At 40.7% G+C, this 25,193-nt stretch overlaps 1 protein-coding gene across 6 annotated transcripts in view; it reads right to left on the bottom strand.

Moving 5' to 3' along the window:
- The window catches only part of atp11a (ATPase phospholipid transporting 11A), a 102,193-nt gene that overhangs the window by 17,721 nt on the left and 59,279 nt on the right, over positions 1-25,193 (bottom strand). For all 6 annotated transcript variants that reach the window (XM_058380099.1, XM_058380102.1, XM_058380101.1 and 3 more), the window contains exons 15-25: positions 23,315-23,386; positions 22,668-22,741; positions 21,618-21,721; positions 19,481-19,662; positions 15,321-15,572; positions 14,580-14,754; positions 11,236-11,338; positions 10,320-10,465; positions 6,535-6,594; positions 6,287-6,414; positions 1,160-1,295 (exon numbers count right to left, since the gene is read on the bottom strand). In XM_058380099.1, coding sequence (XP_058236082.1) covers positions 1,160-1,295; positions 6,287-6,414; positions 6,535-6,594; positions 10,320-10,465; positions 11,236-11,338; positions 14,580-14,754; positions 15,321-15,572; positions 19,481-19,662; positions 21,618-21,721; positions 22,668-22,741; positions 23,315-23,386 — 1,432 coding nt within the window. The remainder of the gene's footprint in view (positions 1-1,159; positions 1,296-6,286; positions 6,415-6,534; positions 6,595-10,319; positions 10,466-11,235; positions 11,339-14,579; positions 14,755-15,320; positions 15,573-19,480; positions 19,663-21,617; positions 21,722-22,667; positions 22,742-23,314; positions 23,387-25,193) is intronic.

Below are 25,193 nucleotides of genomic sequence, written 5' to 3'. Positions count from 1 at the left end.
TTGCACGTATACTCACTCACACGCACACTCACACACTCTTACACACAGACACTCACACACATTCTCACTCGCACACACACACACACTCTCACTTGAACACACACACATTCACACATTACACACACACACACACACACACAGCCTTGCACGTATACTCACTCACACGCACACTCACACACATTCTCACTCGTGCACACACACACACACACACATTCTCACTTGAACACACACACATTCTCATTCGCGCACACACACACTCTCACTTGCACACAGACACCGACATTCTCACTCGTGCGCGCACACACACACACACACTATCACTCGAACACACACACGCTCTCACTCGCGCACACACACGCTCTCACTCGCGCACACACACGCTCTCACTCGCGCACACACACGCTCTCACTCGCGCACACACACGCTCTCACTCGCGCGCACACACACACATTCTCATTCGCGCACACACACACTCTCACTTGCACACAGACACCGACATTCTCACTCGCGCGCACACACACGCTCTCACTCGAACACACACACGCTCTCACTCGCGCACGCACACGCGCTCACTCGCGCACGCACACACGCTCACTCGCGCGCGCACACACGCTCACTCGCGCGCGCACACACGCTCACTCGCGCGCGCACACACGCTCACTCGCGCACACACACACACACGCTCACTCGCGCACACACACGCTCACTCACTCGCGCACACACGCTCTCACTCGCGCACACACACGCTCTCACTCGCGCACACACACGCTCTCACTCGCATGCACACACATTCTCACACACGTTCTATCTCGCACACACACTCTTACACAGCCTCTCACACACAGTCTCACTTCTGCACACACTCTTACAAAAAGACACTCATACACAGTCACACACACACACACACACTTATGCATGCACGCACAGACACTCATTCACACACACACGCTCATGTACACACACACACTCATGTACACACTCAGTTACGCTTACACTCACTCACACACACACACCTCTTAATCTCTTCCTCTACTGATAATAAAATATCTGAATGGATGAGAAGAACTCAAAGATGAAAACAATGGTGTGAAAAATAAAGAGAAAAGTCGCATGAAAAATTAAAGGTGTTGGTTTATTGTGACGGTCATCACGTTGTTACCTGTCCGTTGCTGGTGAAGCTGGTGTTATCGAACAGGAAGAAAGCACCAAAGAAAAAGACCACCGCATCGAAGACTCCTAGAAATGTCCAGTAGATGAAGATGGGCCATTGGAGCAGAGAATTCTTCGCAATGTCTCTGAAAAACGAGAAGTGGTGAGCATTTAGCTTTTTAACAGAAATGCAAAGTAAAATTTACACTGTGTGAAAGTAAACAAAATAAAATGCTAAAAAAAAAACAAAAAAAAACCCCCACAACAATAACTAGAACACACACAAAAACCATCCTAAATAAATAAATGTACACACGAATACATTAATTAATTTATTTAATGAATAAATACATGCATAAATAAATAAAAACAAATAAATAAATGAATAAATAAACAAATTAATTAATTTAATGAATAGATAGATAGACAGACAGACAGACAGACAGACAGACAGACAGACAGATAGATAGATAGATAGATAGATAGAAAAATAAATAAAAACATATAAATAAATGAATACAAATAAATAAATAAATAAATAAATAAATAAATAAATAAATAAATAAGACAAAACCTAGAAAACAAGGTTTTTAAAAAATTGTGTCAATTTTCAGGGCTTTATTTGTTAAATATAGTTATTATTTTGTCCTGTGGTATATATCTAACCATTATCATTAAATAATGTTCAAAATAATAAACAAAATGCAATGTTTATGATCTCGCTCTCATTTATTATATTAATTAGTGATATTTTATTGATTCTGCATGGTGTACATAAACTTAAGGCCTGGACTGTAGATAAGTTTTGAATCAACAGGTTTTCGATTTATTTATTTTTTTTAAAAAACAGGAAAACTAGGAAACAAACCCGTCTTTAGTCTATAACCACCCAAACGTTACAGATGTGCTGAAAAAACACCTTTTAGCCGCATTCCTTTAATTCGACATTCGACATCTGCTTTACTCTTTTATCCCCACGGTCTTACGTTACAACATCAAGACTTACTCCATATTCCTGTTAAACCCCTTAATACCCCAGGCTTCTAATCCCTAAACGCTCTTAAACGCTCTACTACTATATGCTCCCTAATATACCGGTGCAGGCTGGAAGCCTCCGGGACTGCGCTGTTGAAAGCACGGCTATAGATTGATTAAGCACTTTGTTAGCAGTATCGCTACAACGCAACGATCCAAACAAGGCCGTGAGCCAATGGTGCTTTTCCTTCCTCCATGTAAAAGATAGTTCGTGTGCAATTACATCCTCGAAGCCAGAGGAAAAAACAGTGTATCGATTACTGGAACAAAGCAAAAAGAAGCTGAACAAACAAAGTCGTCTGCTGCCAAATTCAAATTGCGGGGCTAGAAGTTTTGGAGCTGAAACACAATAATGCGTTCGATTAGAGTCGGAAATCCATAACAACAGTCACACTTTAGATCTTCTCCCACATACACGTGTAAGCATTACATCATCAGGCTGAAAACAACGTCTGGAAGCTAAAAGCTAGCAGGAAGCAGGTCAGTCGCTGGGCAGATTCAGTATTAAAATTCTTCTGGGGTTTAGTAGAAATGCTCATTATTATGGTCTGTGGGTGATGATACCACATCCAGGAGGTAATAAAATTGCAATCTTTTCTCTTTTTTTCCCCCCTCCACTTGTGGTTCTGTGAGGATGGAAATGATTTTTGCTCAGGTACGCTGCTTTAGAGAGATGCTTGTAATGTTCTGAATGTGTTACAGAACAAATGAAATATTTATAAGATGTTAATCAACAGCAGGATGATATAGAGACGGATAACTGCTACCACTTTTCTGTCCTCTTAGAGCAAGATGTTTATAATATTTATTTATTAAAGCAGCATTACTTTGGCTCAAGGACAGCTATAGGTATATTTAGTGTTGTGTTCCTGTTATTGTGTTTCTTTTCAGAAAACCATTTCAGTGATTAGATTTTTGTCTTTATTCACGCTTTTTGCACAATAATGGAATTTTAATGTGCCTTTTTGGTTGTTTGTTTGTTTGTTCAGCATTGAATGTCTGTCACTGCACAGTGGGGGTTAATATGAACCTCACAGACAGACAGAGATATATATATAATATTACATTAGATAGATAATAGATATAGATAGATAATATTGTCAAAAGTTTTGGGATGTCTGCCTTTATGCCACATGAATGTAATATGGAGTTGTCCCACTCTTTGCAGCTATAACAGCTTCAACTCTTCTGGGAAGGTTTTCCACAAGGTTTAGGGGTGTGTTTATGGGAATTTTTGACCATTCCTCTAGAAGAGCATTTGTGAGGTCAGGCACTGATGTTGAACGTGAAGGTCTGGCTCACAGTCTTTGCTCTAATTCATCCCAAAGGTGTTCTATCAGGTTGAGGTCAGGACCTTGTGCAGGTCAGTCAAGTTCCTCCACACCAAACTCACTCATCCATGTCTTTATGGACCTTGCTTTGTGCACTGGTGTACAGTCATGTTGGAACAGGAAGGGGTCATCCCCAAACTGTTCCCACAAAGTTGGGAGCATGAAATTGTCCAAAATGTCTTGGTATGTTGAAGCATTAAGAGTTCCTTTCACTGGAACTAAGGGGCCAAACCCAACCCAATTCAATGATTTGGAAGGGTGTCCCAAAACTTTTGGCAATATATAGATAGATAGAAAGCCTGACTCATTTTATATCAGACTCACAGCCAGAAAATCATTCATTTGCTCATACTGATTAGAAAAGTCTGATTAAAATGGCAATGAACTAGTTAAACATGGTACATTGTGTCACATATGAGCTATATGGGCTCGTCAGACACGGTGTTAGCAAAGAAAGCCAATTTGTTCCTTGCACATTAAGATCTAGTGTCACTCAGCTGTTACATAAAAAAGAGACAAATGAAGTGATAGAAGCCAAGAGGGCTTTACGCATTTTAAAAGCATCTGCATTGCTGATTTGTGACTACTGCTCGTGTCCTAGCCCTACCTCTCTCTGTTCTTCCCACATCTGTTGGCCGGCTCTATTTATGGGAATGGATTTATGGAGTGTGTGAACGGCTAATCTAAAGAGTTACCCAGGGTTTTTTTTTCCCCCTACCATCGCTCTCTTTTCCTGAAATAGGAAGACGATAGCGGTGTAACACAGCTAACGAGATTAGGTGCTCCTCTTTGGCCTGCTACACTCGTACGGAGCTCCTCATAAATGGAAAGAGAATAATAAAGATTTAGAGAATTTTCTTTACGAGGGATATATAACCCTTGCGATTGTGAAAATGTGCAATTCCAACAGTTTTCGAATAATTCCAGGCTCAGCTAAAAGAATAAGACAGTTAAGTCGGGGTTAATTTGTGCTGGTTAATGATGCACAATCATGAGTAAGGATTTTGGGTTTAATGTGAAGTGAGATGGAGGATGGCTAAGAGGCTATAAAACCTTTTTTATCAGCGCTGCAGTTATCAGTGTTCCAGTTTCAGTCAGCCAAGAGACACTCTTCAACCTGGCACTTTTTAGTTTCTTGCCCTTTTTGGTCAATTTCGAGCCGTGTGTATGTGTGTGTGTGTGAGACTATGACTGCCTCTATTGTGTTATAAACAGCCACAACACAATCTATATATAGCTCTTAGTAACAACAACAGCAACAAAGATTTTTAAGCCGCCAAAATATCCGAAGCATCCAAATGGGATGGTCAGAGAATCATTTTTCTCTTCACTTACCCACTGGAACTAATGGTCTGTTCTACAATATCGATCTTAGACGAGAAAGCATACATCAAGCTTACACTTCTGCATGGTGTTTATCTATTTCCTCATATTACTGGAATTTTCCCACATTTCCTACCTCTCATTTAACATCACATTACGAATCTAAAGGTTTACCACTGGTTTAACAGATAACCATACTCTTAACCTTACTAACTCTTAACCTGAAATAAAATCATAATCAGCTTGTCCTTCAAACCCTGGGCACGATTTCCTCACAGCAGTGTGTGTGTGACTTAAACAACAACCTCAGCGTGATGTTATTACCTCCTTAACCGTGCACTATGGTCATTAATGGTCGCTCAATGGACATTAACACGCACCCACACTCAGCCACTTTACTGTGCAATAAAAATGCACACTGGACATTGTAGCACATCTGCAGACATCTGTACTCAGGGACTTTAACTGTCTATTGTTTACTATAGATAGATAGATAGATAGATAGATAGATAGATAGATAGATAGATAGATAGATAGATAGATAGATAGATAGATAGATAGATAGATAGATAGATAGATGACAGACAGACAGATAGATATACACACAGACAGACAGACAGACAGACAGACAGACAGACAGACAGACAGATAGATAGATAGATAGACACACAGACATAGATAGATACGCAGACAGATAGACACACAGACAGACAGATAGATAGATATACACACAGACAGACAGACAGACAGACAGACAGTTAGATAGATAGATAGATAGATAGATAGATAGATAGATAGATAGATAGATAGATAGATAGATAGATAGATAGATAGATAGATAGAACAATTTACAACTTGTAATAAATGAAATAAGATAGGAATATAACAAAAAAAACCTAAATTTTTTAAGGGTACAAAATATAACAAAAAATATAATTAAATAAAATATAACAAATAACAAAATATAACAAAAATATAATTAAATAACCAAAAATAAATCAAATAATCTATAATAAAATAAATAACAAAATATTATAAATATAATAAATACTAAATATATTAATGTATTGGACAAATTAGAGATTTATTTTAATGCATAGTATGTTCTCCTTCATATATCAGTATATTAATCTTTTTTTCCTTCAGTTTTACTTTTAGCAATTGACATTGTTTACTGAAATATAAAAACAGTGAATAAGTTCCAAATTAAATGAATATTTATTACATCACCATTTAGAGAGGAAAGAGAAAATAAAATGATGTGCCCGCAGTCCATATCTTTTATCCCCAAAGTATTTTTCATTTAAAGCAAAGTGCTTGTGTTTACAGTAACTAGTCAGGAAACCCGATGCTTCTATTAATAAAAAAACATCTGGCAACCTTGAAAGTGTGACATATATGCAAGTAATTAGCATGATCTGAAATCTCAACTCTGTGTAAAGACTAACCTGTAAAGCGAAGGATCCCGTTTCAGGATGTCCATATTGATGTGCTGCTCGATCAGACTGTAAAGCAGGATGGGCAGCGAGGTGAAGCTGATATTGTACAATGTGAGATATGCTGTATCATACAGTGGCTGGAAGAGAAGGCAGAAGAAAACAAATAAAAGATCCACGATGCAAGCAAATGCGAACTCAGGAACTCGTACATGGATATTCTTCACATGGTCGATATTTGGGGGGTGGTGAATGCATACCTGCTGGGAGAAGCCACAGAAGAACTGATAAAGAAACTGGGGAAAGATGAAGCACACATTCTGGGGAAAGAGAGACACAGGGAAAGAGAAAGAGAGAGATAAAAATGGATCGATTTTTGCTGCAGACCCAAGGAAAAAAAAACATGCCACACATTATGAAGCGTGAACTCACAGACTAAAAATAGCTCTAAGATTTCACAGTGCTATATTTCTGTTAAACAGCTCTCACAATAGAACATGAACAAAATGCTACACCATAGCATGCGGTGTATATGCTAATTAAACACAAAGACCTTTAATGTAACTTAACAACTGCTATACAAAAAACATACTTATGGATATAAAACAAATGTTGCATGAACTACATAAGCTCAGAGAGTAGAGTAGAATAGAACAGAATAGAGTAGTTCAGAGTGGAGCAAAGTTGTATAGGATGAAGTTGATTAGAATAGAATAGGGTAGTATAGAGTGGTGTAGAGCAGACTAGTGTAGAGTAGTGTAAAGTGGAGTAGAGTATACTAGTGTAGAGTAGTATAGAGTGGAATACAGAAAAATAGAGTGGAGTAGTGTAGAATAATGTAGTGTAGAGTAATATTTCGTAGAGTAGAGTACTGTAAAGTACCGTAAGACTATTGCAGAATAGTATAGAATGGAGAAGAATAGTGTAGAGTAGTATAGAGTGGAGTAGGGTTAAATAGTGTAGAGTAGTATAGAGTAAAGTAGAGTAGAATAGGGTAAAGTAGTGTGGAGCAGAGAAAAATGGAACAGAGTAGAGTAGTTCAGAGTGGAGTAAAGTTGTATAGGACGAAGTTGAGTAGTATAGAGTCGGGTAAAGTACAGTAGAATAGAGTAGGATAGTATAGAGTAGAATAGAGTAGAACAGAGTAGAATAGAGTACAGTAAAGTAGAATAGAGTAAAGCAGTATAGAGTGGAGTAGGGTAGAACAGAGTAGAATAGAGTAGAGAAGTATAGAGTAGAGAAGTATAGAGCAGAGTAAAGTAGAATAGAGTAGAGCAGTGTAGAGTGTAGTAGAGAAGAATAGAGTAGAATGGGGTAGAGCAGTATAGAGTGGGGAAGAGTAGAATAGAATACAGCAGTATAAAGTGGAGTAGAGTAGAATAGGGTAGAGCAGTATAGAGTGAAGTAGAGAAAATAGAGTAGAGCAGTATAGAGTGGAGTAGAGTAGAATAGAATAGAATAGAGAAGTATAGAGTGGAGTAAAGTAGAATAGAATAACCTATACACCATCTATACACAACTCTCTACATCTATACACCATCTATACACAGCTCTCTACATCTATACACCATCTATACACAACTCTCTACATCTATACACCATCTATACACAACTCTCTACATCTATACACCATCTATACACAACTCTCTACATCTATACACCATCTATACACAGCTCTCTACATCTATACACCATCTATACACAGCTCTCTACATCTATACACCATCTATACACAACTCTCTACATCTATACACCATCTATACACAACTCTCTACATCTATACACCATCTATACACAGCTCTCTACATCTATACACCATCTATACACAGCTCTCTACATCTATACACCATCTATACACAGCTCTCTACATCTATACACCATCTATACACAACTCTCTACATCTATACACCATCTATACACAACTCTCTACATCTATACACCATCTATACACCATCTATACACAACTCTCTACATCTATACACCATCTATACACAACTCTCTACACCTATACACCATCTATACACAACTCTCTACACCTATACACCATCTATACACAACTCTCTACATCTATACACCATCTATACACAACTCTCTACATCTATACACCATCTATACACCATCTATACACAACTCTCTACATCTATACACAACTCTCTACACCTATACACCATCTATACACAACTCTCTACACCTATACACCATCTATACACCATCTATACACAACTCTCTACACCTATACACCATCTATACACAACTCTCTACATCTATACACCATCTATACACCATCTATACACAACTCTCTACACCTATACACCATCTATACACCATCTATACACAACTCTCTACATCTATACACCATCTATACACAACTCTCTACACCTATACACCATCTATACACAACTCTCTACACCTATACACCATCTATACACCATCTATACACAACTCTCTACACCTATACACCATCTATACACAACTCTCTACATCTATACACCATCTATACACCATCTATACACAACTCTCTACACCTATACACCATCTATACACCATCTATACACAACTCTCTACATCTATACACCATCTATACACAACTCTCTACATCTATACACCATCTATACACAACTCTCTACATCTATACATAACTCTCTACATCTATACACCATCTATACACAACTCTCTACATCTATACACCATCTATACACAACTCTCTACATCTATACACCATCTATACACCATCTATACACAACTCTCTACATCTATACACCATCTATACACAACTCTCTACATCTATACACCATCTATACACAACTCTCTACACCTATACACCATCTATACACCATCTATACACAACTCTCTACATCTATACACCATCTATACACAACTCTCTACATCTATACACCATCTATACACAACTCTCTACATCTATACACAACTCTCTACATCTATACACCATCTATACACAACTCTCTACATCTATACACCATCTATACACAACTCTCTACATCTATACATAACTCTCTACATCTATACACCATCTATACACAACTCTCTACATCTATACACCATCTATACACAACTCTCTACATCTATACACCATCTATACACCATCTATACACAACTCTCTACATCTATACACCATCTATACACAACTCTCTACATCTATACACCATCTATACACAACTCTCTACACCTATACACCATCTATACACCATCTATACACAACTCTCTACATCTATACACCATCTATACACAACTCTCTACATCTATACACCATCTATACACAACTCTCTACATCTATACACAACTCTCTACACCTATACACCATCTATACACAACTCTCTACACCTATACACCATCTATACACCATCTATACACAACTCTCTACACCTATACACCATCTATACACAACTCTCTACATCTATACATAACTCTCTACATCTATACACCATCTATACACAACTCTCTACATCTATACACCATCTATACACAACTCTCTACATCTATACACCATCTATACACCATCTATACACAACTCTCTACATCTATACACCATCTATACACAACTCTCTACATCTATACACCATCTATACACAACTCTCTACATCTATACACCATCTATACACAACTCTCTACATCTATACACCATCTATACACAACTCTCTACACCTATACACCATCTATACACCATCTATACACAACTCTCTACATCTATACACCATCTATACACAACTCTCTACATCTATACACCATCTATACACAACTCTCTACACCTATACACCATCTATACACCATCTATACACAACTCTCTACATCTATACACCATCTATACACAACTCTCTACATCTATACACCATCTATACACAACTCTCTACATCTATACACCATCTATACACAACTCTCTACATCTATACACAACTCTCTACATCTATACACCATCTATACACAACTCTCTACACCTATACACCATCTATACACAACTCTCTACACCTATACTCCATCTATACACCATCTATACACGTTATTTACAGACTGAGGCTTCTGCAGATACCTTGTAGAAGAAGTATTGCACCAGCTCAGATATCCGGATGTAGTAGTAATGGCCGTGCACCAGCAGCATCTTCTTCAGGTGCTTAAATTTCGGAATTGCATAGTCACTGTTACGGGCTGCCTGCCTCCCCTCCTTACCCATGATGCCTAGAGACAGAATAAACAGCTAAGTCTTTGGAGGGCCAAAGCAGGCAAGAGTAAAGAAGAGAAACTGAAGGCTTTCGGTAAATCACAGGTGATGTCTGCAAGTGAAACAGAATTGTTTTTAGCATGTTTGTATCACATTGAACATTACTATATGCAACAGTACTGGGGATCAGTCAGTGTGGTTAGTGAGTAAGATGAATCTTGAATAATGTGAATAGAAAGTACAGTATATACCGCGGAGCCAGAGATTCATATCTAATCTATCATTAAGTACTGAAAATAAAACTTTTCTTTTTTACTGGAGCCTTTTACAGATTCAAGGTAGTATACGATATACGAAGAAATATGAATATTATTTGGTTTAGCAGTCATGTGAAGTGCAAAGAAAACAAACCTGAGTACAAATGCATAGGATTTTCTTTTTAATGAACAACCATAAGGTGCTATGCAATCATCCAGACCAGCAACAGAGTACAAATCCCTTCACATCGCTTTTATCCTAATAAAAGCAGCACATAAATCATTTAAAATAAAGCCATTATTTACTTTTCCAGCTCTTCATCTTCACAGGGTTTATTGTGCGCATTTAAAGAGAGCCATAACCATCTGTTTTTCCGTATGGTAGATAAATCTGATGCCTAAAGTCTCCACGCTGTCACGAGGGGGTGCATCATAATAATAACCGCTTTCTGCTCACAGGGAGAGCTCTGTTCAGGCGAATACAGCGGTTGTGTTCAAGCATTAGCCGCTGGTTGGAGGTGAGAGCTTACCGATGCCCACGTGAGCTTCCAGGATCATGCTGACGTCATTGGCACCGTCTCCAATGGCCAGAGTGATGGGATGCTCCTTCGACATCTTTATCAGCTTGACGATCTGTAAGAGTAAAACCGTGTTTCAAGCACTTACACTGCAAAACATGGTGAGGGGGGGGGTAAATTTTTTGGGAAATGAGATGTCATTGAATGATTTTTAACCTTGGGGCATTTAATACTGCAACACTGTGATATTTTTAGACTAGTTTATGACACTGTGGGAATTTTTAAAGCGTAACACCCCTAAACTGTCTTAAATTAAGTACACCATGTCTTGCTCAAAGTGACAGTAGAAGGAAAGCTGAAAGGAGAAAATTCTCAAGGCGACAATAACGACAGCAGTGTGACAGACAGATTGGATCGGGGTCATTCGCTGGATGTGATGGACTGACAGGAAGTGAATGATTCTGCTTTCATTGAAAGGTTTTACAACAAGAGTTTTAGCAGGATCTTTTACACACCCCACAAAACTAAAGATCGACATAATTTAAAGGAGAAGTTCACTTAAGGTTGCTTGGAAATGCTTGGTGACTGCTCCAAAAATTTCCTTGAGCGACTGAAGATAGTTGCTCACTCTGCACCTGGATATCAACAAACCCAGACATTCTCCTTCTACCTTTTTGTTAGTAAAGACCGTTTGATTTATTTGCACTTCCTTGGTCTTTGCACGATCGATTTGTAAACACTGGGTCTGTAGCTCTGCCTACGTCACGCGTGACCTTTCGACGTGATTACGTAGTATGTAGCACATCCCAGAGCTAGTGCTAGACGAGCTTTTGTGGTTAAAAACTATACAATTTTTGTCATTTTCTTAAGAAAATTTCTATCTATAAGAGCCTTCTTCCTGGGCTGGGATCATTTAGAGCCCTCTGAAGCTGCATTTAAACTGCATTATGGAAGGTCAAACTCGGGGGCACCATAGACGTCCACTATATGGAGATACACTATATTGCCAAAAGTATTCGCTCACCCATCCAAATAATCAGAATCAGGTGTTCCAATCACTTCCATGGCCACAGGTGTATAAAATCAAGCATCTAGGTATGCAGACTGTTTTTACAAACATTTGTGAAAGAATGGGTCGCTCTCAGGAGCTCAGTGAATTCCAGCGTGGAACTGTGATAGGATGCCACCTGTGCAACTAATCCAGTCGTGAAATTTCCTCACTCCTAAATATTCCACAGTCAACTGTCAGCTGTATTATAAGAACGTGGAAGTGTTTGGGAACGACAGCAACTCAGCCACGAAGTGGTAGGCCACGTAAACTGACGGAGCGGGATCAGCGGATGCTGAGGCGCATAGTGTGAAGAGGTCGCCAACTTTCTGCAGAGTCAATCGCTACAGACCTCCAAACTTCATGTGGCCTTCAGATTAGCTCAAGAACAGTGCGCAGAGAGCTTCATGGAATGGGTTTCCATGGCCGAGCAGCTGCATCCAAGCCATACATCACCAAGTGCAATGCAAAGCGTCGGATGCAGTGGTGTAAAGCACGCCGCCACTGGACTCTAGAGCAGTGGAGACGCGTTCTCTGGAGTGACGAATCGCGCTTCTCCATCTGGCAATCTGATGGACGAGTCTGGGTTTGGTGGTTGCCAGGAGAACGGTACTTGTCTGACTGCATTGTGCCAAGTGTAAAGTTTGGTGGAGGGGGGATTATGGTGTGGGGTTGTTTTTCAGGAGCTGGGCTTGGCCCCTTAGTTCCAGTGAAAGGAACTCTGAATGCTTCAGCATACCAAGACATTTTGGACAATTCCATGCTCCCAACTTTGTGGGAACAGTTTGGAGCTGGCCCCTTCCTCTTCCAACATGACTGTGCACCAGTGCACAAAGCAAGGTCCATAAAGAAATGGATGACAGAGTCTGGTGTGGATGAACTTGACTGGCCTGCACAGAGTCCTGACCTCAACCCGATAGAACACCTTTGGGATGAATTAGAGCGGAGACTGAGAGCCAGGCCTTCTCGTCCAACATCAGTGTGTGACCTCACAAATGCGCTTCTGGAAGAATGGTCAAAAATTCCCATAAACACACTCCTAAACCTTGTGGACAGCCTTCCCAGAAGAGTTGAAGCTGTTATAGCTGCAAAGGGTGGACCGGCGTCATATTGAACCCTATGGATTAGGAATGGGATGTCACTTAAGTTCATATGCGAGTCAAGGCAGGTGAGCGAATACTTTTGGCAATATAGTGTATGTTTTCCTCAAAAAACATCATTTCTTTACGACTGAAGAAAGAAAGACATGAACGTCTTGGATGACGAGGGGGTGAGTCAACTATTTGTAGATTTTTGTTCTGGAAGTGAACTTCTCCTTTAAGGATTCCATCCTTTTAAAGTGAGTAACTATAACCAGGATGGACTTACACATAACTCTGAATAACATAAGACAGGAAGTGATGCAATGTCTAACATTAGGAATGGAGAACATGTGAGTCTCAATCAGCTTCCTACTTCAGTAGTCAGAACTGTTTTTAACTTCTCTCTCTCCCCCTCTATCTCTCTCTCTCTCTCTCTTTCTCTGTCTCTCTCTCCCCCTCTCTCGCCCTCTCTCTCTCTCTCTCTCTGTCTCTCTCTCCCCCTCTCTCCCCCCCTCTCTCTCTCTCGGTCTCTCTCTCGCCCTCTCTCTCCATCAGTCATAAGATCCTTCAAATGAACAGGAATATCTACAAATCTAAGTAGCCCATGATTGTTTTTCAGCTCTTAAATGATTACTTACAGTAACTTTATTTGACATTGTTATGTACCTTTTGTTGAATCTAATGACTTAGATTGTTAATTCTTCAATCTACATTCAATCTAATTCTTAGATTGTCTAAGACTCGGTCTTAGAAGTGTTGAATGATTTTTTTAAATACCCGTTAGCTAGCCTACGATCCTGCTTGAATTAACATGAATGTGTGTGGTTAAGCTAACGTGTGTGGTTAAGCTAACACATTTATACGACTGATAAAAAGTAAACATTTTACAGTAGATGTATATGTCGCTGGAAACCGAGTCATCAGAATCCCTGTGCAATGTGATCCAGCGTCCTCGTCAGTGCCTGAAGCCGTGTACTACCGAGGGAGCTAGGGAGCTGATTGAGAAACAACCAGCATGATTTGTAAAATTGGGACACGTTCTGTGATCACTGTTCCTTTTCATCCAATCATTTCTTTCCAGCTTACTCCTCAGACTCCTCCCACTCCTGAGCCTTCATTTTAAAGCAGTAGTTTTCTTATGTGGACGGAATCTGCATGTGACTCCGCACCATCCTCATGACAATAGACGGAAGTGGCCGGCTGAAAGGAATGTCGTTCTGGGTTACCTGCGCTTTCTGTAGCGGGGCCATGCGGCAGCACAGCACGGCGCTGCAGTTCCTGCAGATCTCCAGGAAGAGCTCTTTGTAGTTTCCTGTACTGCCGTTCTGCGCCGGTTTCAGCACTGCAGACAGAGTGGCTCCGTCGATGATCAGCCCGTAGTCCATGAACTCGTTAGACAAGCTGCGGAAAACACATGTATACGCACGAGCTCATCCCTCAGCACAATGCCCATGATAAGACTGCATGATACACTGCCTCTACAGCAGGACTAACTTTTATCATAGTAAGCTAAAGAGCTTGGACTGAAGCTAAAGAGCTTGGATCTGAGCTCTGATGGTTTGTTAAATATTATCCGCAGTTCAGGGATAAACCAAATCATAACAATCTGTAACATATTTCTAAGCCATGTTAAGGAAAACAAATGCATGTGCATTGATTCATTATATGCATTATGCTTGATTCTATTACTGTGTGTGTGTGTGTGCCTACACACCTAAACTACCATGCTGACTAAGCATACTGAATTTATCATGTATATTATAAATACACTGTATGTCTTCTCATAAACATATCACCATTTTCCAAATGACTTGAGCACATTGTGTGTGTGTGTTTGTGTGTGTGTGTGCTATCTTATCACATCTGTCAGAACATACTGTCTTATACATACACATTTATTTTCCATGTATACTACACTACAGATTTATGTTTAGTGTGTGTGTGTGAGAGAGAGAGAGATATCCCACCCAGAGAAAGTGTCTCGGCTCATGGTGCCGTGCTGCCGCAGTACGGTTCTGCTCAGGTCGAACAGCACATCGTGTAGGCTCTGCTCCTCCGTCCTCTTGGTGGTCAGCTCCAGGATCTGCGTGCTCCTGCGGAACAGCTTGCTGGCGTAGCACGTGGCAGCCGCCGTCTCCATCTTGTCACCGGTGAGAACCCACACCTTCATGCCTGCCTTGTGCAAGGACTCGATGGTGTCGGCCGCTTTGTCCTGCAGCCTGGAGACGAGAAATTAAAAATGAAAAGAGTTTACAAGATCGTACAGGCTTGTGTAGTACAGTAGTGTTTCTAATTAAAAAACGGTACACGACTCAATAGGTATCAAAGCATGCAAGCTAATTAATGCAAAAGTGTAAAATTAGTGCAAAAATCGTACAACAGGAGTTGCTCCATGCTTATGAGTGATGTATAGATTTGATTATTTTTTGTGGTGAGTGATTCTTAAAATGTGAGTTACATCGACCAGGCATAACATTATGACCACCTGCCTAATATTGTGTCGGTCCCCCTTTTGCTGCCAAAACAGACCTGACCCATCCTGCACTGTGTATTCCGACACCTTTCTATCAGAACCAGCATTAACTTCTTCAGCAATCTGAGCAACAGTAGCTCGTCTGTTAGATCGGATCACAAGGGCCAGCTTTCGCTCTCTACGTGCATCAGTGAGCCTTAGCCGCCCATGACTGTTGCCGGTTCATCACTGTTCCTTCCTTGGACCATTTTGATTAGATACTGACCACTGCAGACCGGGAACACCCCACAAGAGCTGCAGTTTTGGAGATGCTCTGATCCAGTGGTCTAGCCATCACAATTTGGTCCTTGTCAAACTCGCTCAAATCCTTACACTTGTCCATTTTTCCTGCTTCTAACACATCAACTTTGAGGACAAAATGTTCACTTGCTGCCTAATATATCCCACCCACTAACAGGTGCCATGATGAGGAGATACTCAGTGTTACTCACGTCACCTCTCACTGTTCATAATGTTATGCCTGATCGGTGTATATTCATGTTTCAAATAACAAGAAAAAATGTCCTTTTCACAAAATGGTGTGAAAAAAACATGCAGCAGCTCGTATGATATCTCAAAGAGCCACTCTTTCCAACCGTGGTGAGCAGAAAAGCATCTCAGAATGCACAACACGTCATAGATCGAGACAGATGAGCTGAACAGTACATCGGATTCCACCTGCTCTGGCTGAGGTGTTCGTCATCCAGTGTACAGTGAGTATATATTCATGATGTCCAGTGAGTTATTTTTTTGTTTTTTTTGCTGAGGTTGCACTATCACTAGCAGTACAGTAGCACTTTCTCAGCTCTGGGTAGTGGTGAGAGGAGCTGATCCCGAGTCGTCCTGTCACAGGCTGCTTCACTCGATAATTAAGCCGCACAGCAGCAAGGAGTCGCAGTCCTGCTCCGATGCCAGACAATTACTGCACGAAACCCCCCGCTGAGCATCGCCTGCTGCACTGCGACTCATCAAGAGCTGCCAGGACTCATTCTGCTCCAGGCTCAACGCTTTCATTTGGCACCGTCTCACTCCTACACATTCCTTCACTCCTGCTGCCACTGTTTGGATTTCTAACCCTTTATTTAACTTGAACTCTGTGGTTTTTTTAAGACTGTAGATCACCCTTTAACTCTCAGTTTATTTGTCTTCCAAAGAGAGATTGTGGAATTTAAGGCACTTTATTTGAGGACTGACTTCACTGCAAAGTCGAAAGACGTTCAACAAGCACTTGATGTTCTCAGACGTTTTCAGAGCTGTAAAAGCTGAAGAGGAATAGTGTGTAGTCCTACAGGGTCGAGATTTACACACACACCAGTTTCTGTGATATGTCCATAGGACCCTAATAAAAATGTCCAATAATTTGACTACAATAAACTCTCTATACTAGGAAAATATGCTCTGTAATAAGAAATAAGACAGACAAGTGGCATCTTTCATACAGCCCCACACACACAGAGACACACACACAGAGACACACACACAGAGACACACACACAGAGACACACACAGAGACACACACAGAGACACACACAGAGACACACACCTGACTGAACTTGAATGCATCTGCACTGATAATATCAGGATATTTTGTTATTAGGTTGTAGGTCTTATTATCTTGTGGTTGATCTGTCAGACACAACCATCATTCATTCCACAGTCAGATAAATTGAGTCATCTGCTGTCTGTTTTTTTATTTGTTGAATCCATGTGGTGTATTTTTTTTGTGTACTCAGTGTACCCTGCTGTACAAATGCAAAACAATTAAAGGTCTGCATTTTATCTCTCACTCACTTGGTCAGTCACTCACTCGGTCAGTCACTCACTCACTCGGCTAGTCACTCCCTCACCCAGTCAGTCACTCACTCACCCGGTCAGTCACTCACTCACTCGGTCAGTCACTCACTCACTCGGCTAGTCACTCCCTCACCCAGTCAGTCACTCACTCACCCAGTCAGTCACTCCCTCACCCGGTCAGTCACTCACTCACCCGGTCAGTCACTCACTCACCCGGTCAGTCACTCACTCACCCGGTCAGTCACTCAGTCACTCACCCGGTCAGTCACTCAGTCACTCACTCTTACAGTCACTCTCTCACCCAGTCAGTCACTCAGTCACCCGGTCAATCACTCAGTCACTCACTCTTACAGTCACTCCCTCACCCAGTCAGTCACTCACTCACCCGGTCAGTCACTCACTCACCCGGTCAGTCACTCAGTCACTCACTCTTACAGTCACTCCCTCACCCAGTCAGTCACTCACTCACCCGGTCAGTCACTCACTCACCCGGTCAGTCACTCACTCACCCGGTCAGTCACTCACTCACCCGGTCAGTCACTCAGTCACTCACTCTTACAGTCACTCTCTCACCCAGTCAGTCACTCAGTCACCCGGTCAATCACTCAGTCACTCACTCTTACAGTCACTCCCTCACCCAGTCAGTCACTCACTCACCCGGTCAGTCACTCACTCACCCGGTCAGTCACTCAGTCACTCACTCTTACAGTCACTCCCTCACCCAGTCAGTCACTCACTCACCCGGTCAGTCACTCACTCACCCGGTCAGTCACTCACCCAGTCAGTCACTCAGTCACCCGGTCAATCACTCAGTCACTCACTCTTACAGTCACTCACTCTGTCACTTTCAGTCAGTCAGCCACTCACTCTATCACTCGTTCAGTCAGTCACTCAATCACTCAGTCAGTCACTCGCGCAGACAGTCACTCGTTCACTCGGTCGGTCAGTCACTCATTCAGTCAGTCACTCGTTCACTCGGTTGGTCAGTCACTCATTCAGTCAGTCACTCGATCACTCGGTCGGTCAGTCACTCGTTCACTCGGTCGGTCAGTCACTCATTCACTCAGTCACTCGGTCGGTCAGTCACTCATTCAGTCAGTCACTCGTTCACTTGGTCGGTCAGTCACTCATTCAGTCAGTCACTCGATCACTCGGTCGGTCAGTCACTCGTTCACTCAGTTGGTCAGTCACTCATTCACTCAGTCACTCGTTCACTCGGTCGGTCAGTCACTCATTCTGTCAGTCACTCGTTCACTCGGTCGGTCAGTCACTCATTCAGTCAGTCACTCGTTCGGTCAGTCACTCATTCACTCGGTTGGTCAGTCACTCGTTCACTCGGTTGGTCAGTCACTCGTTCACTCATTCGGTTGGTCACTCACTCAGTCACTCACTTACTCATTCAGTCAGTCAGTCGGTCACTCACTCGCTCGGCCAGTCTCTCACTCACTCGCTCAGTCACTCCACACTCGCTCACTCACTGATACGCTGGCTCCATCAGTCACTCATTACCCCCTTATTTGCTCGTCTAATAACTGTATACATGACGTCCAGTCTGAAAGACTAAGAGCATTGCCTGTATCCCCACTTCATCAACATGCCACAAATCGATTCAGGAGGGGCTCTAATTACTTTACCCCCCTACGTTAATTGCTGACACCGGAGCCTAACAGATGGAGTTTATTGACTGGCTGAGCATGCATGACTGCTGCATCAGTACAAGCACAATCTACATGTACAGGAGGGACAATTACGTTGATGTCAGTCTAAAAATGATTCGCAATCCCTTTTGATCCCTTTATGAGTCCTTGATTCATGACTCACCGGTCCTCCACAGCTGTTGCTCCTAGCAGGATAAAATCTCTCTCGATCAGATCATACGCCTCAGCCAGTTTTCTGTCCCGATCCTGCAGAGCTAGCTTAGCACTGCTGATGAGATGACACACTTCCTCGTAGTCCTCCTGAGAAAGCTTCTTGTACGCTACGCAAAGTGTCCGTAAACCCTCCTATAAAGTCAAACACACAAAACCACAAATATTTAGAAGAGAGACAAAGCACAGGGAGATGACAGATCAAGCAAACTTGATCTGATAAAAAAAAAAGATAAAATTAAGTGTGTTTGTGTGAAATGAAATATGGAGGTCCTACAATGTCATTATGTTATGCCCTTCATTGTGAACATGTAGTAACACAATAACATTTGGGGTTCAACCTGCTACTGCTTTAATGAGGTTTATACAACGATCAGGCAGAACATTATGACAATATTGTGTCGGTCCCCCTTTTGCTGCCAAAACAGCTCTGACCCGTCCTGCACTGTGTATTCTGACACTTTTCTATCAGAACCAGCATTAACTTCTTCAGGAATTTGAGCAACAGTAGCTCGTCTGTTGGATCGGATCACACGGGCCAGCCTTCTCTCCCCACGTTAGCCTTAGCCGCCCATGACCCTGTCACCGGTTCACCACTGTTCCTTCCTTGGACCACTTTTAATAGATACTGACCACTGCAGACCGGGAACACCCCACACGAGCTGCAGTTTTGGAGATGTTCTGATCCAGTCGTCTAGCCATCACAATTTGGCCCTTCGTCAAACTCGCTCAAATCCTTACGCATGTCCATTTTTTCTGCTTCTAACACATCAACTTTGAGGACAAAATGTTCACTTGCTGCCTAATATATCCCACCCACTAACAGGTGCCATGATGAGGAAATGTTGCTCACTTCACTGGTCATAATGTTATGCCTGATCGGTGTAACTGACGGTGCAGAACAAGTTGCTCGAGAAGGGGGAATACAGTGCATTAATAAACAAATACTATTCGGGAAATACAGTATTATGACATTGTGAGTGTTATAAAAACAGCCGACAAACATGAATAAAAGTAATAATAATAATAAAAATAATCTGCTAGCAAGTAGTCCTCCAGAGTAACTACTACAGTTTTCTTTTATATCTCACATGTGATACTGGCCTTATTTCAACCCCACTGTCTCCAGCGAGTGCTCTTGTTTTATCTGCCTCACTATAGTAACCACATCCATATTTACATCATCTCTAGTCAACAAGCCTCAGTGAATCTGTCAACACTGGGGTTCAGTTAGAGAGAGTCAGATTCCCGCTGCAGTTCTGTGTTCTAGCCTGAAAATACTTTACAAAAATGAACCTGACCTGGGATCAGATTTCACCCCAAACCCAAAATAGCCATCGACGACAATGCTCGCAGATGCTTCAGGGATTAGAGACTTTAAATATATATAAGGGGAGGATGACTAGAGGAAGGTTCTATTGGCTCTTTCTTGCATTCATTGATTTGAATTTGCATGTTTTAGTAATTTTATATATTTAAAATCTTATAAATTTGGGTGACTGTAACATTCTGTCCAGAGACTACAAATAAAAAACAGCCTTTGGCACATTTCCAGTAACGTTTTATTAGATTTCTTTTCTTATGATGACCTGATGTCCACTGGGATGGACATTAAACATAAACAGTGCAAATTGATGAAGATACCCTGGACAAAAAATAGTATTTAAATGATAAAGGTGTGCTTAAAAGAAAACATGTGATGTCCATTCTAATGGACGCAATGTCTGAAGGGGTTAATTGAGGGGTGAATTGTCCTTTGTCAGTTGTTCCTTAATAAAGGGAATATTAAGCATATATCCGAATATAGACATCACTTTAACCCTGAGATTCTGTTATTTTAAGTTCTTAAAAAGATCTAAGGACACAGAAACTGAAAACCTAAAGAGAGGTTCTGCAACTAGGGCTTTATTTTCCCTATATTCCTGATGCCAAGGTGCAGTAAAAAAAAAAAAAAAAAAAAAAAAAAACTCCTAACCAAGCAAAAACTATCCAAGAAACACAAGAGTCTTGAAGGTGCTGGCATTATTCCGTGTGCTGGCTATAAATAACTTCAGGTGAAATGATAAATGAGGCATGTTTTTTTTGCTCACCACAGCGTTACGCTCTACCCGGGCTCGGACCTCGTCTACTTTCCCTGAGATGACTCGGGGAAAAATGGAAGAGTCGGCACCTTTGCAGAACAGGTAGAAGTCCCCTGAGACAAAGGAAGAAAAACATACAAATGAGGAACAATTCATTCGCAAAAACAAACAAACGATAACAAGCGAATCAGGGCTGACGTGACTACAATTGATTCGCATGGGCTTGTAGGATCGGTAAAAATCTGTAGTATCTGGGTCACATTAGCATGCTTATCACACACTGACCCAGTTGAGTGCTGAATCTGTTTGTGAGTAGGCAGCACACACACACACACACAGCTCAGCAGGAATGCTTAATCATGGCAGACGGACATCTACGTGTTGATCAGTGTTAACGGTGTCCTACATTCTCCACGCTGCCTTACACCTACCTGAGGATACTGACGAGTGATGCAGCAGCACTTTAGTGCTTTACTCTTCCTCACCTCTTCATCTGTACACCCTGATCTGCTTCCACAGCTTCAACTTCCATGCTAATAACACCCTCTACCCTCAGAGATCGCTAACTAGCCGTGCAGAATCTCTGCCATGACTCAGCAGAAACACATTTTGGAGGACACTCAGGGTCGAAGTCTATTTAAATAACCGAATTGTCTAATTGAATATTGCTTTAAATTTTCCTCCTATTCTTACAAAAAGGACTGTCGCTGACTTGAGTGTGAAAAGATGCTTACTTTATAGTCAGTTTCAGCTAAAAATTGGGGCAAATTTAACAAGTTAGCAGTCAGCAATAGTGAATATGGTGAGAATAATATTGTAAAAAGAAAATATTTTAATATTAAGAAAACCTAGCCCTGATTTTATCACCACAATTTTGAATCGAAGCATGTGACACTGCTATTTTATAAGCCCTGGGTTAAAAATTAAGCTCATGATGCATATAGGGTGTAGTTATCATGCAATATATATTTTTACCGACTCGCCCCCCGCCTTTATGTGACATCCTGTGTGACAAAGCCATAAAGCAATATAGAGGTTTTTAATGTTTGGTGCTTGTACCTGAGCTGGATCTGACAATAACGCTCATCCTCCGTCTCACAGAGTCGAAGTTTAACACCTCCATCAGTTCAAACCTGGACACACACACACACACACAAGTAGTGTTTTCTTTCTATTGAGCAGATGGGCACCACAGCTGAACAGTGTCAATGTGATTATACATCCCTGAGCCAAAGGAAGTGAGTAACTAAGTGACTCACACACAGTAGGCCTCACAACACACACACACACACACACACAGAACAATAGGTGGTGTACACTTGGCCCTTAGAGATATTTATGATCTATGATACAAACACTGGTGTGTGTGTGTGTGTGTGTCCTTGTGCACTCCTCTGTAAGGCATCATGTTGCTGAGCTAATTACAGCCGTTTCAGACATGCACTTTGTCCTCCAGGGCGTGAGAGAAGGTCACACACATTACGTCTGCACGACTTCCACACAACATGAACACACACCTGTTCCTACACACCTCCCAATTAACCTCATGGTGCAGCTGGATGTCTAGACAACTTCATGGCTCAAACGTAGGACGCATATAACACTTTTATAACGCTGTTACGTAAACTACTGTGATTGTTACTCAAGCCAGTGTATGTGTACGTTGCTTAGTCACAGATTTAATATTTAGTGTGTTGTGGACTCGCCTCTCGATCTCCTCCTCCCTGTTGAGGATCTCCATGTGGTTGTCCTTCAGTCGCAGGTAGGTGAAGCCCAGCCTAATGACACAGAGAGTGGGTTTTGATGAGTGACCGCTGATCTGAGAGGTGTGTGAAGTGAAACAGTAAACAGTGGTTTCTGTCATCATCTGTTTTTCTGCAGTGTCCAGATCTTTTAAGGTCTCATTACATAGCAGATATATGACCATAGTCTCCGAAATTAATACAGTGTTTTAGTGTGCAGTTTACTCCTACTCATCACCATGTTACACTGCTTTAAATGTAGTCTAACATTGTAATAAAATGGGAAGGAAAAGATCAACAACACACATGAGATGAAAAACAACAACAACAACAACAACAACAACAACAATAATAATAATAATAATAATAATAATAGTTGTTGAACTTCTACATTCTACTTCTTTTTATAATAATAATAATAATAATAATTATTATTATTATCATTATTATTGTCGCTGTTGTAGAACTACTACAATTAATATTCATATTCATATTCATATTCATATTCATATTCATATTATTATTATTATTATTATTATTATTAATAATAATAATAATAATAATAATAATAATAATAATAATAATAATAACAACAATAATTTATTGTTGCACCATTCTTCTTTATATTATTATTACTATTATTATTATTATTATTATTATTATTATTATTATTACTGGAAATAGTTGTTGTACTACTACTACTACAATTAATAATAATAATTATTATTATTATTATAATAATAATTACAATTCTGCCTGTATTGCCTGTACTATTATTATTGGTACTGCTAGGTATAGAGGTATTAGCTGTATTAGTACTATTTGTAATAGTATTTGTATTATTGGCACAAGGACTTGTAGGGTATTATAATAAAAAATAATTACTACTACTTCTTTATATTACTACTAATTCTTTATATTAGTAAGTAGTAGTAATGGAATCTTAATCATCATGTTTTACGGCCATTGTTAGGACAATAAATTTGAATTTGTATTTTTAGCCTTAGTGTCGCTTGTATTATTAATATAATTCAATTCAGTTCTATTTGTACAGTGCTTTTAACAATGCACATCGTAACAAAGCAGCTTAATAAAAAAAGCAGTGCTATATAAATTCAATGGCTTAGTGGTTAGCACTGTTGCCTCACAGCAAGACGGTCCTGGGTTCGAATCCCGGGTTTGAACAGGCAGAGGCCTTTTTGTGTGGAGTTTGCATGCTCTCCGCGTGCCTGTGTGGGGGTACTCCAGTTTCCTCCCACAGTCCAAAAACATGTACATTAGGTTAACTGGTAATCCTAAATTGCCCATGGGGGTGAGTGTGAGTGTGTGTGGTTGGTCTATCTGTCTATATATATATGGCCCTGTGATGGACTGGCGACCTGTCCAGGGTGTAGCCCTGCCTTTCGCCCAATGTGTGCTGGGATAGGCTCCAGCAGATCCCCGTGACCCTAATTAGGAATAAAGCGGGTGTAGAAAATGAATGGATGGATATAAATTGAAATTTATCCCTTATGTACAAGCCAGAGACGATGGGGGTACGAAAAACTCCCTGCAATAACAGTTATATTATTAGCATTGTTATAAGCATTAGTAGTAGTATAACTAATTACATTATTAGCATTGTTTTTATTAGTAGCAGAGGCAGTAACTATAACATTACTATTATCGTAAGTAGTAATATTTTTTATTATTGATATCAGTTGTAGTATTATTTGTATTATTAATATTATTATTATTAGTAGTAGCATGTCGCTCATTATCTTCAAGCTACGACAAAATAAATGTACCGTTTTCAGGTCAATAAGTTTAAACTCATGTTATGTGAACTGAATGAAACTGAATT

Source organism: Hemibagrus wyckioides, linkage group LG26 (assembly GCF_019097595.1).
Source record: "Hemibagrus wyckioides isolate EC202008001 linkage group LG26, SWU_Hwy_1.0, whole genome shotgun sequence".
NCBI lineage: Eukaryota > Metazoa > Chordata > Actinopteri > Siluriformes > Bagridae > Hemibagrus > Hemibagrus wyckioides.
Note: the sequence above shows the minus strand (reverse complement) of the source record. Positions and strands in the feature narration are given on the sequence as shown.